General features: G+C 46.4%; 1 protein-coding gene across 1 annotated transcript; it reads left to right on the forward strand.

The window, feature by feature from the left end:
* Window positions 1-9: 9 nt before the first annotated feature.
* LOC125760239 (uncharacterized) lies at window positions 10-593 on the forward strand (the record flags this gene model as incomplete). Its single annotated transcript, XM_049420064.1, has 2 exons — window positions 10-135; window positions 424-593. Coding segments are annotated over 2 exons (294 nt in total), but the record flags the coding sequence as incomplete, so codon positions are not given.
* Between the last annotated feature and the right edge of the window lie 11,325 nt (window positions 594-11,918).

Below are 11,918 nucleotides of genomic sequence, written 5' to 3' on the forward strand. Positions count from 1 at the left end.
GGCTTCTGAACTCAACTGCTGGTCACCAAGCTGCATGCCCTCCTCGCCAGTGGCGTCGATGTCTCCCTGCATTGGGTCCCATCTCATGTGGGTATTCAGGGAAATGAGCAAGCAGACGCACTGGCGAAGGAGGCACACCACTCTACCGTCGCTGTCTGCCGTGCTGTGGTCGCCTCAGACTATTCGAGGCTGACCTTGAGGCGGCTGTTGCTACGCTGCCACCCCGACGAACGTGTGGCCAGGCTGGAACCTCCGACCCGGCTGCCTGACAGGGGCCGCTCCAGGAGGGAGCGGTCCCTTCTACTGCGTCTACGCATCGGCTTCTCCTGGCCTGCGGCACGACGTCATCGGCTCGGCAGAGCTTCGTCACCTGCGTGCAGTGCGTGTGGGGCAGACGAAACAATTGATCACCTGTTGTGTGTGTGCCCAGCGCTTCAAGCACAACGAGCTGCCTTGCTCGCCGCACTCCGTCGCCAGGGTATTCCCGTGGCTACACAGAGGGACCTCCTCTTCCCTGCAAAGCACCACACCCAGGTTTTCAAGGCGGTTCTTCGCTTCCTTGAGGACACTGGACTGGCCAACCGGCTATAGTAGCCGCCCGCCGCGTCCTCGATCATGGACAGCATTCCTCCTCTCCTTCTCCTCCCTCTTCTCATCTTTATCTCCCTTTCCCCCTTTCCCCTACAGGCGCTGAGCCGTGCTCCCAATTAGGGTTGCAGAACTTGCGCCTTTTCCTTTCCTCAACCTCTCCTCCTCCTCCTCAGGACCTTCAGTAGGTGGGTAGTAAAGCGCATCGCTACAGTTACTTGCGCACGTGCCTTCTCCGCTCTGTTCAGTGTTCCGGCTGTCTCCACCGTTTTGCCTGTTGACACGCCTTTGTAAGGCTAAAGCCTTAGATGTCTCATCAAACGCGAAAATTGACTGTCGGCGTGCAGCGCGGTCAGGGACGATTGATGCAAGAAATCATGATCCCGTGATGACGTCACCATATCACGTCATCATGGCGTCACAGATCGACAAAATTTGTGACGTCACCTGACATGATGTCACATGATGACGTCCTTACGTGACGCCGTAGCTTGGTCAAAGGTGGGCCGATAAGAGAGGCAGTGCAAAATCACGTTAGGCGCAGAAAACTTTCGGAGGGTGGCAGGGCAGGATGAGTACATGGACGGAGTAGGGATGGTCGATTAAAATTTTTAATCGATTAATCTTTAATCGTTAACCAATTTAGCCTTTAATCGATTAATTGCTTTCGGGTCAAAAAATTTTAATCGATTAATCGAATAATCGACATTTTCTGTGGGTGCTTTAAAACCGATATCTCTTTGAGAGGCATCGTTCGTGCTTGATATGGGCCCAAATCTTTTTATCAGACGCGCTCACGATCGAAAATTCTCGCTTTCGAAAGTGTCGACGACGGGCCTCTTGTGTCCAGTGTGCGAAAATTCCCACTTTCGCACACTGCGGAGATGGCTGCTGGCTAAATAGCGAGATACTGATAAGTTACCTGAAGAGGCGGATTGGTGTGGTCAGGATAGGGTTCTTCAACACTGTCATCTTCGTCGTTACCACCTTTCCTTGGGAGATGGCTCTTTGGCACGTGAATAGAGTGGGTGTGCAGCTTGTGATATCTTAGAGTCTCCGTCGCTGGCTTCGAGAAGTGCTTATTGCCACATTTATTACACTTTGCAGTCTTCGTTTTCTCATCTTCAGCGAACAACGACAACACTGCGCTCCTCTTCCCATTGCCCGTCATTATGACATCCCAAAGGTAGTAGTATAACCACCAATGTGCAATAATTACACAATATAACACGCAAGCAATGCAAGCCCCACGTATACTTAGGCGACGCTCAACCAGCTTAAGAGATAGGAGGTGAAGGCATTAGTATCAGTAGGAGGAGGAGAAAAAGAAAAACGGAAAGACAGTGAGCTTAGCTAGTTCTCAGACCGGCTGGTAGTAGCAGTAGACTGTGAGCCGGAGCGAAGCGGGCAAGTTCATTTCTGTCTCGATGGGGTGGAGCCGCCTCCTGTCCGGGCTTGAACCATTGGGGAGTGCTTGGAGTTCAGGGCGAGTTCATATCTTTCTTTATGGGGTATGGCCGCCGCCAGCTCCGGGCTCGTTCTGCTAGCGCAGAAATATGCGCTGTAGTGAAAGCAGTGAAAGAGAGGTGATGTGCGCGGCATCTGCGTCTCAGAATAGCGCGCCTCGAAGTCATGCGCGCCAGCCAAGGGCGGAGGTTGGCAGCGGGAATGGGGAGTGCCGTAATCGATTACTCGAATACCTTTAATCGATTAATTCGAATAATCCAAAGGCGGAAATCGATGATGATTAGTCGATTAACTGTGGACCTTTAATCGATTAATCGTTCATCGATTTTACCATCCCTAGGACAGAGAAGAATAAGAAGATGGCTTTCGTCTTCGGGTTGTCTTAGATAAGTGCATAAGGAACTCGGTGAGTTTTATTATAACCACGGGTATTGAAGGAAGCGACCTTGTGGTGCAGACGCGAGCGCAGCCTCGACAGCTGCAGGAAAGGTAGGAAAGACTAATGATGTCTATCCAAGGAAGAAAAGACTAATGTTGTCTATCCGAGCCCTTATCCTCTTCTTTCTGCCAGCGTGGCAGGTTAGCTTCGCCTTCGACGCAACCACAAAAAAACGGTAGCGCTGCAGATGCAACGAGAAATTTAGGCAGATAAATATATCGAGAAATGAAACTAAAAAGGGGGAGAGAAGATATCGGGCGTAAACTATACGTCCTAGCTATCTCATCAGCTGTTCCTTTCGTATCTTGCGGCGACGCGCTGCATGAGGGAAAGCCAGAAAAAAGCTGGCGATGCGTCAAATTTACGTATCCAGACGGGGGTAATAGCACTGCATTCTACGCAGTTTTTGCAACAATTTATTCAACGAAATGGTCTCGCCTTATACAGCGAAAACATGCCAGGACATATGAATGTAATGGCAAACGGTGAAGCACTCCAGCTTTGTCATTTTACTGAATACTCTTACAATATCTACCAAGAGATTTTTGATGCTAGAAGGACGAAGAGGGCAACCTGTTAGATCACGGCTGAGTGTCCCTGCATTGCGCCTATTCCAATATAACGTTGCATATGAATGTAAGCTTGATGTTTGCGTCACTGTAGCCTAACTAGAATGTATTTTCATAGATGAAAAAAGAATCATCATAAGCAGTGACTGCTTTCATAGCATTCCGTCTTATTTCGGTATACACTTCCCTGTGAACTACGACAAACACCTCTCATAAAAATATAAGTTCTTCTCGCCGACCCGATGTGTAGAATCGACTCCCGAACTCATTCACTCTTGTGCTAACAGTACTTTGCAAGGTGGGACTCGTGCAATGCGCGTAAGACCGCTTTCAGTCCAAGCACCAGTTCTCAGCAACAAAATAAAACTTAGAGGGCATTACGGTACTGACACCTTGCATTTCAATAGAGAAGAAATCTGTCCTTAGTGCTTGTATTGGTGTGTTCTTATCTGTCCTTTGGATGTTTCGAAATATTTTTTTACCTTGAAACAATTTATTGTTCACCCGTTTATTGTTCGCGATGTAATCCTCGATCGTTTCGACATACTACAGTTCGCAGCGTACACAACTCAATTCAATTCGTATTTATACCCTTTTTATATCACAACACAATGAGCATCCGCTTAATACTACCGCCTTTGATATCTTGACAAGGTCAATGCACTCTCGACACAAGGACAAGAAACATGGCAAAAACACATCAATAATTAAGAATAATTCATGATATTAGCGAGAAAAAAAATTCAAATTATAACGGCAACATGAAAAACTTCGAGGACGCTTGAGCTTCGCCTTCAAGAGTAGAACGTAGTCGGGCCATCTCAGTTGCTTGCCTAGCTGTGGTTCTTGGTGCATGCCTCAACCATGCCGTAAGGAAACGAACGATTGATACTAATAATTTTTGGGTTTAAGGTCCCAAAACCACGATATGATTATGAGAGACGCCGTAGTGAAGGGCTCCGAAAATTTCGAAACGAACGATTGTGCGCATAACATTGGCCGTTTCAAACTCTCCTAGAATGCCTGCAGGCAGTACAATTGCTAATTGCCCACTATGCCATAATTATTCCTTGTGCGAATCAGCGAAGGGCTCACTACGCATCCTTCAGGCAACAGGTGAACCTACGCAGCTGCTCACTTTGTTGATGCTTCTGCAGATGAGGATGATGAAATACGTCTGAGCGCTTTGTTGTGCGTGGGGCTTTCAAACACCCACTCGTTGCGTAATTCACGTGTTTTGACACCTGGCGTGACTGTACGCTTGAGCCACGCAATATTACATGCGTTAGGGAGAGTCCTTCCGCTACATAACATTCATATAGTCTTTTTTTTTTTTTGCGAAGCAGTTTCAAGCAATAGCGCGGCTCTGTGGTGAGTCACCTGCTTGCCACGCAGGCGGCCTAGGTTCGATTTTCACTCGAACCTAAGATTTTTATTATTTATTTTAATAGCATCTTTCACGATTTTGCAGTTACAGACAATATGAATATATCTTGCTCACAACCAATGATGCCGACACGGACACCGGAATTTCTGAGAAACGAGGAGCTCTTTAACGCTATCGCGTTAAAACACATGCATCTCTTTTAAGTTAGTCACGTCATAGGAATACCAGCAAAGCAATCAGGACTTTTGCATATTAGCCATTAATCAAGTTGAATCAGTCAGAAGCACAGCCTTTCGGCCTAGTTGGATAGAGAAGTTTCGGGGGATCTTTGCATTAGACAGCACGGGCAGGGAAGACAAAAGGATACGTGTGCTACATCGCTCGATAGCGATCGTACGGTTTGTTTTCGTTGTCCGTGTTGTCTAGGGCTACGACCCCTTAAGAAGTTGGTCAAGCGCACGCATAATAGTTTTTTTTTTCGTTCTATACAATGTGATACCAGAGTGCGGCTTAAAGTGTCGTTGTAAATTCTATTTCAATGACACTAAACACAAAGCAGCAGAATTGTAAGCTGCCTTGTTTAAAGCCTTCCCAGACCTACTCTCCCCATTATCTACACGACACCAAGCTACAACAAACGCACTCATGAACTAGAGAGTCATGGCAGTAAGTATGATCGAGGTAAGGTAGTTTAGCTTCAATGGAAAGCGACGTGTACAAAATGCCTCGCTTAGTCTTGCCATCCAGTGACACCGCATCCTCTAGAGGATTTTCTTTTCTTTTGTACTGCACGCTTGCTTCATAACTACAATGACCTCGAAATCTGCCTTGCACGCAAGATCAATAAAGAAGATTAACTCTCTCACTTTCCCATCTAGATCTGTGGTACTTTAGAGGGAATGCATCTGGAAATGGGAACGTAGCAATATGGACAAATGATAGCGTCATTAAACTGGCATTTTCAAAATGACATTCAAGGCTGCACTTCAGCAAGCGAACCCACTAATTGAGTCTTTGAAAGTATCACTCGCGTTAAAGAGTAAGATGGCTGTTTGGGTACGATTTTACAGAAACGCTACCTTCGGTTTCCATGTCAAAACAATATTCGTCATTCCTCTCAAAAATATGTTTTCTCTAATAACTGCGCGGTCAATCAGACAATATTTCACAATAAGGGCGAAATGGCAGCGCTCGAGCCTGTTCATACAGTAGCTCCGTTCAGGCAAACGCAAACGTAGATAGCAAATGCTCGGAACAAGCGCTGTCTTTCACCTGAAACTTTAATGGAAGGGAAACGTGGTGTAAACATAAAATGCAACAGAGACAAAAGCGATTATGTCAAAAACAACGCTGACACGTCAACAATCACAGGTATGCGTCATATATTATAATTAGAGAAATAAATAAAAGCTATCTTTTCCCGACACTTTCTTACTTGATCAGAATGTATAAGACGGAACCCAAGGGGAAAAGAGTTCACGACCAGAAAGAGCGTCAGCTACAACTAGAGCTTTTTTTTTTTGAGACAGGTTAACATTTTAAAGAAACGTTAGCCAGGTGCGTAAGCACATCTGCGCAGAACAATCAAACAAAGCGTGACAACATGTCTATCGAATCGTTGTTTTTGTAAGTCGCAGTTTTGCCGCAAGGGCGAAGCAATGAATTCGATAGCAACAACATGGAATGGCATACGAATAAATGCTAGCAGCTCACTCATTTAGTAAACGGCTGCTGCAGCGAGCGAAGTGACCTTCGTGCGGTCTACGGCTCCAACGCAAACTTTGCAATAAAAGCGCAACACGTACGATGCTGTGAACCATCTGTTGAAACTCTCTGAAGAGATAGGTACGCGAGCACCGAGGACCATGCTCTGTAAGACAAAGTACAGGGCCGGAGGCGCGCAGCCCAACTCCGGCGATATAGATGAGCGGAGCGTCGCTCTTTAATGCGCGCTCTTTGGCTCTTTGCGCCACTTTGCGGATGATACAGCCTCTGTCACGCTGAAACATCTCGGAGATTTGTAAATAACGGTAAATGACGGTAAATGACGTGTATAAATTGCTTGCCGTTAGTATGCTGGAGGACGTGTCCGTATTTGGCCGACCTGGCTTACACGTTGCGCCGCGGAGCGCGGGATCGCAGGTTTGAATCCGCAGTCGCGTGCTTCTGTAAAATTTGCTTCTGGACTATTTTTCTTTGTTTGTTGTATTATACATGCGTACCTATAGATACACGGAACGGCATGGCGGTGGCAAGAGCCCACCGAGAGTGTTCATTGCTATCGCAATGAACTTGGGGTTCCGCCAAAGGGTTTGCAAAGACTATGGAGGAAAACCTGGGCCGAAAGAGCGCCGCCCATAAGAACACCGCCATTACACTACCGTTGTCATTGTTGCCTGTCCAATTATTTACAAAACGGCTAAAATTAGCGCTAGGAAACGGTACTAATACTGGCAACACTAATCAAACACGGACATTTCTTCTTTTTTTTTGCGCATGAGAGACGTGCACACAGGGTTTGACGTTTATTTGGAATATTTTGAGGAAAGATTCAAGGCTTTCAGGTAGTTTAGTGCGCGCAGGAATCGGGGCGCAAGGAGGAGCGTTTGCACGCGGTTTTGCTTGAGTTTGAGTTTGCGCTTGAGTTCCGCTTGAGTTTGAGATTGCGGCCATTTGCGCCTCTCGTGAATCGCAGTGCGTCGATCGCCTGCGCTCTCTGTTGACACGTGCTTGCAACTCTACTTGAACTGACCTCACTTTCATTACCTCCGGTTAAAACTGAACACTACCGTCAAGTCTACCAAGCGTCTCAGGAACTGGTAACGCTTGCAGGGTAGTGTAAGGGTGACTTTGGCGGTGCCCTTGAGGTCGGAGATTCTAATGCATGGGTCCTATGGGGCATAGAGTTTTCTACAATATTTACTAATCGCAACTCTGGCGTTGCAATTGTTCAGCCACCGTAGGAATTATCTATAGTACTAGGATCTGCCTAGTCTTCGTGTTTGAGGCTTCGAACGCGCTTCTGACTGTGTTTATTGTTGTGTTTTGGCTTTTGTTTCGGATAAAAGAATGGCTCGTTGTGAGCCTGGCGAGCGGATTTGGATTGGTCAGCCTAAATTGGTCAAGGTGGTCAAGTTGGACTGCTGCACTTTCCATGAACTTTGTGAACTTCATTTCGCGGCAAAGCGGCTGCAGGCGGCTGCTATACGCGATCCGTTCGATGCGCCTGAACAGTTCACGAGGTACCACGCATTGCTATTCGTAACAAAAGACGCAACAGAGGTGCAGCGCCGGTTTACGATTTTTCTGCACCCTCACAGCTGCGGTGCAGCTTGCTTCGCGCAGACGTGAGGGTGTGATATCGGTACTTTTTTTTCGATCAGCTGGAGCTGAACCCACAACCTGTGAGGTTTGCGCCCACCGAAGGAAAAGTTGGTTTTTCGTCCACTTTAATTCCTTTCACTTTAAGTTGTAATCATTACGCTACATTTACGCAGGAAATAATGTCCTATATGCCTTCCACGGCCTAATTGCCTGTTAGTTTCATTGGTTGTGCCTATGAAACTAGCCCCTCGATTATTTACCATATTTTCGAATTTCCTCCACCGTCACTGTTCCTTCGTAATCACAACTAAACTAGTCTCTTTTAAATATGTACCACGTGAGTTGAAGAAAACTAAAAGATGGCGAGGCCGATTAAATGTGAGATGTACTTTCGTGCCACGAAATCTTGTCTTTCAACGTCAAGAGGTTACTGTCTCGACGCGCCTTGCTCGTAAACGTCAACACCATCTGGTCAAAGCGGTCTCTGTGAGGAATTTCTAGCTATACCAGACGAGACACTCAAATCCAGGAAATCCGGCATCCCTGCGGCGACGTTTGGCACTGTCCTTGTTTAAAAGTTGTCGAGCAGAGTTTTTTTTGCTCTTCGATTGAAGTGTGGTCTGTTCTGTAATAGAATGCTGCACGTTAAGACGACGGTGACAAAACGAATAGACTAGTGATGTTGACAGCCCTGTCTTTACATGTGTACCGTTGCGAAGCCGGAGCTAGCATAGACGCCGCACTAATACGGTGCAACAGACAGCCATTGTGCGGACTCTCTCTTTTGGTTCCACAAGGAACTGGTATCTTTCTATACATATACCCATACCCATCTTTCGAGAAGAGCACGCATAAACAACCAAGCGCTGGGTCGGTGTACTTCTGTGCACATTAGGAAAGATCGGTGCGTTTCCGGTCGGCACTGGGAAACGAACCCGATACTTACCGCATCGTAAGCGGACGCTCTACCATTTTGTCACCGCTGTGCTGTTAAGCGTTCTACATAGTAATCTACAAAATATTCGACAATATTTAGAACTCTATGTTCCATCTACGAAGTAGAACCCACATCTGTATAATGCTAAGGAGACCGAACGTCCTTTGAGCATCAATTGTTTCTATGTGATTGAACCCCTTGACGGAGTGGTCACACCCTTTACATGGTACTATTTAAGTGTAATTTTCATAAAGTGGAACGTTTGAGTTCAACACAGGTGAAACCAGCTAAGTGAGTGTACCTGAAAAACAAAAAAAAAACATGCCCCTACATTTATTGAATAAAATTTGTGCATAATGTGACAGAGTACACGGGCCCCAAACGTTGAACCTTATAAAGGACAGAGGAAAAAATCGGAGAACACACGAGTTAAATACGGTGCACAGGTGGCTCCAAAGTTCGTGGCTCGATAAATCTTCTTGTTCCTCCGGTGGTCGTTTTTTAGGTGGACCTCCATTTTTCTGTTTTCTATATTTCCAGTTTTCTTCTTCGTATATTCTTGTTAGTTCTTCTCAAAGGGTCTGCACTCTGTCCCAGAATACCAACGAAGTTCCGAGGACCATTTGCTCAGTGTTGATGCCCGCGGCGGCGCCAGCCATTCGCTGACAGACAACACGCTGTACTTTCGCTAGGAAAACTTATTGTCCGGCTCGAGGACCAACCTCGTATATAACCTTTCTTTATTTTTTACTTTTTTTTCGGTTGTGCCCTGAAGATATAGGAAGGGTGAGAGCAAAGAAAATCAAACTCAAACGAAGCAGGTGATCGTGAAAACCACTTTCTTCATGGCGGTTTCGCCATTCCTTGAACTACACGCACATACAATGAGCGGGAAAGAATGAGGACCGCAAATAAACGAGCAAAGCAACGTTAAATAGAAAAAGATTCATAGTTTGTGCGCTGTCTTCATGCAAGAAGAACTTATACGTCGCACTTTCTGAACGAGAAAGAACGTAGGAAAGAATTTATCAGAAAGCAAAAACAAAAAACGCAGGAACAACAGCCAAGCTGAACACAACTTCGTCCGTGACTGCGGCTTCTAAGACATCGCGCACTCTAGAAATGAGTCAGCAAATTTTCCCGTAAACTTTCGCTTGCTGTAGCCTTCCGTCATGGTGTAGAATTTCGTTCCGCGTTCGGATAAACAGAAACGGAAAACTAACTGCGATGTTCATCGCTAACGTTCCTGAACACACGTGTTTAGACCCACTTTTCACGGGGGAGGAACAAGATGACTCTGCGTCATTCTTCTTGCATTTTTCTTAGGATTCAGAAATGTGTTCGTACATTACTCTATTGTTCTCGTGAGTAAAATGATGCTTCTGGCTTCATGGTCTTTATCGGGGCTTGTTGGCAAACTCCGGCGCAGGTATACGTATACAGTGGAGTAAAACTAAAGATGGCGACGATATTGTTCAGGAAAAAGAATTTTGCCGCAAGCAACCTATGGAGAAAGCTTTAAGCACTGAACTACCCTCTACGCACTGAGAAAAAAATCGGCAGGTCCCACGTGTTGTGGGAATCGGTTTCATACGAAGCAGTCAGCGAGTACTTCTATGCTGTGCTTTATGGCTTTGAGCCAAGCGTTACGAAGTAGATCGACATGTTTTTTTGTAAGTGTAGTAGCTATGTGCACATCGTAGGCTTACCAGGCACGTCGACAACACTGGCGTTTAAAGGGTAACTTATGGTGCGCCGTAACGTCAGCCCTCACGTTAGAGTGCTTACGTTAGTATTATCGAAACTAACTGCACTTTATGCTGCAATCATATGAATATCATTCGTGACTTTCGTTAATGTGTTCATCCAGGGTCGAGCAATGCTTCAATATTGGCCTCGAGGAGTTACGGAGTCGCCCTCTATCGGACGCGCCACGAGTGCGTGCTAGGCAGGATGCCGCCGGCGCGCTCGCCATAGGTTTTGCTGTCGGCGCTCTACAAAAACACCTCGTGGAAGCCCTCCAGGGCATTTCTGTAAGTACTTTCGAAATGAACTGTGTTCTTTACTGTCAAGATAATCATTTTAGACGAACTGAAAGCACAAGATAGTCTACAGTCGCTGTCTCTTTGCAGAAAACCGAGCACCCGCTTCACGCTGTCACCGCGTTGGAGACCCCTGAACCGGCTTCTTGCGTGAAAGGTAGTCACTCGCTGAGTGCAAACTATGTGAAATATCTCGTTAGAGTAGACTGCCTGTATAACCAAATGGAGCATAACAGAAAGAAGCCTCAAGCCAGCGATCGCACGGGTTCGCGACGACTGACGGTGCCTCTGCATGTATGAGCGTCTGCATGTATGTTCGTCTGATGGTTTCGCTTTTGCTACGAGCGCGTTTTGGCACCGCGCTGTGAACTTTAGGCCGCAAAACATGAGAATTTGTGAGTAAACATACAACTACTGTTGCGCGGACGCTATCAGAGCAGTTCAAAAACAATTTCCTTACAACTGCGGCTTCGGTGCGCATGACAACTTTGTGATCTGCCGTCCCGACGATTCAGTGTTTTTTTTTTTCGGTCTAAATTCGGGTACGTTTCAATGTCATTTGACAAGTTGTCTTGCACTGCGTATTGATCGGTCTTCTCAGCGGGCAAATGCCGCTGCTTCTGTTTCTTTATTCAGCGTATTCGTTTCGTTTGGTGCTCACACAAAACGTGAGCAAATGCGACGCCTTTTTTTAATGCTCCTTATTATCGTTCCGTTTGCATTCCAGTGAACTTGCCGCTCTCTGTGAATAACAAATTCATAGACCAAAGCTTCACCACTTCGAGATTGCTGGTGGAAGGAGAAGAAGTCTACGAGACCGAGCATGTAGTAGCATGCGACGCCTAGGAAAAGAAAGAAAATACAGTAACGCGGGAGAATCAGTACATCGACTGACAAGAAGAAGATGGCTTTCGCCTTCTAGTCATCTTTAACGAATGCATAAGGAACCCTGTGCGTTTTTTAATTCAATGTATCTAAACAATGACTTGCGCATCTGCAGCCGATTTTGTGGACGCTGAGCACGGGGCCGACGATCAAGAGGTCGCATTGGAGGGTTCTGAGATGGCATCGCACGTGGTAAAATGTAGCGCTTTTACCATCCTGTGGCAGATAAGCATCATTTGCCGGCGGGAAGCGCGCGCGAGCCATCGTCTCAGTGCGCGCT

The sequence above is a fragment of the Rhipicephalus sanguineus genome, chromosome 10, assembly GCF_013339695.2.
Source record: "Rhipicephalus sanguineus isolate Rsan-2018 chromosome 10, BIME_Rsan_1.4, whole genome shotgun sequence".
In the NCBI taxonomy this organism is placed as follows: Eukaryota; Metazoa; Arthropoda; class Arachnida; order Ixodida; family Ixodidae; genus Rhipicephalus; species Rhipicephalus sanguineus.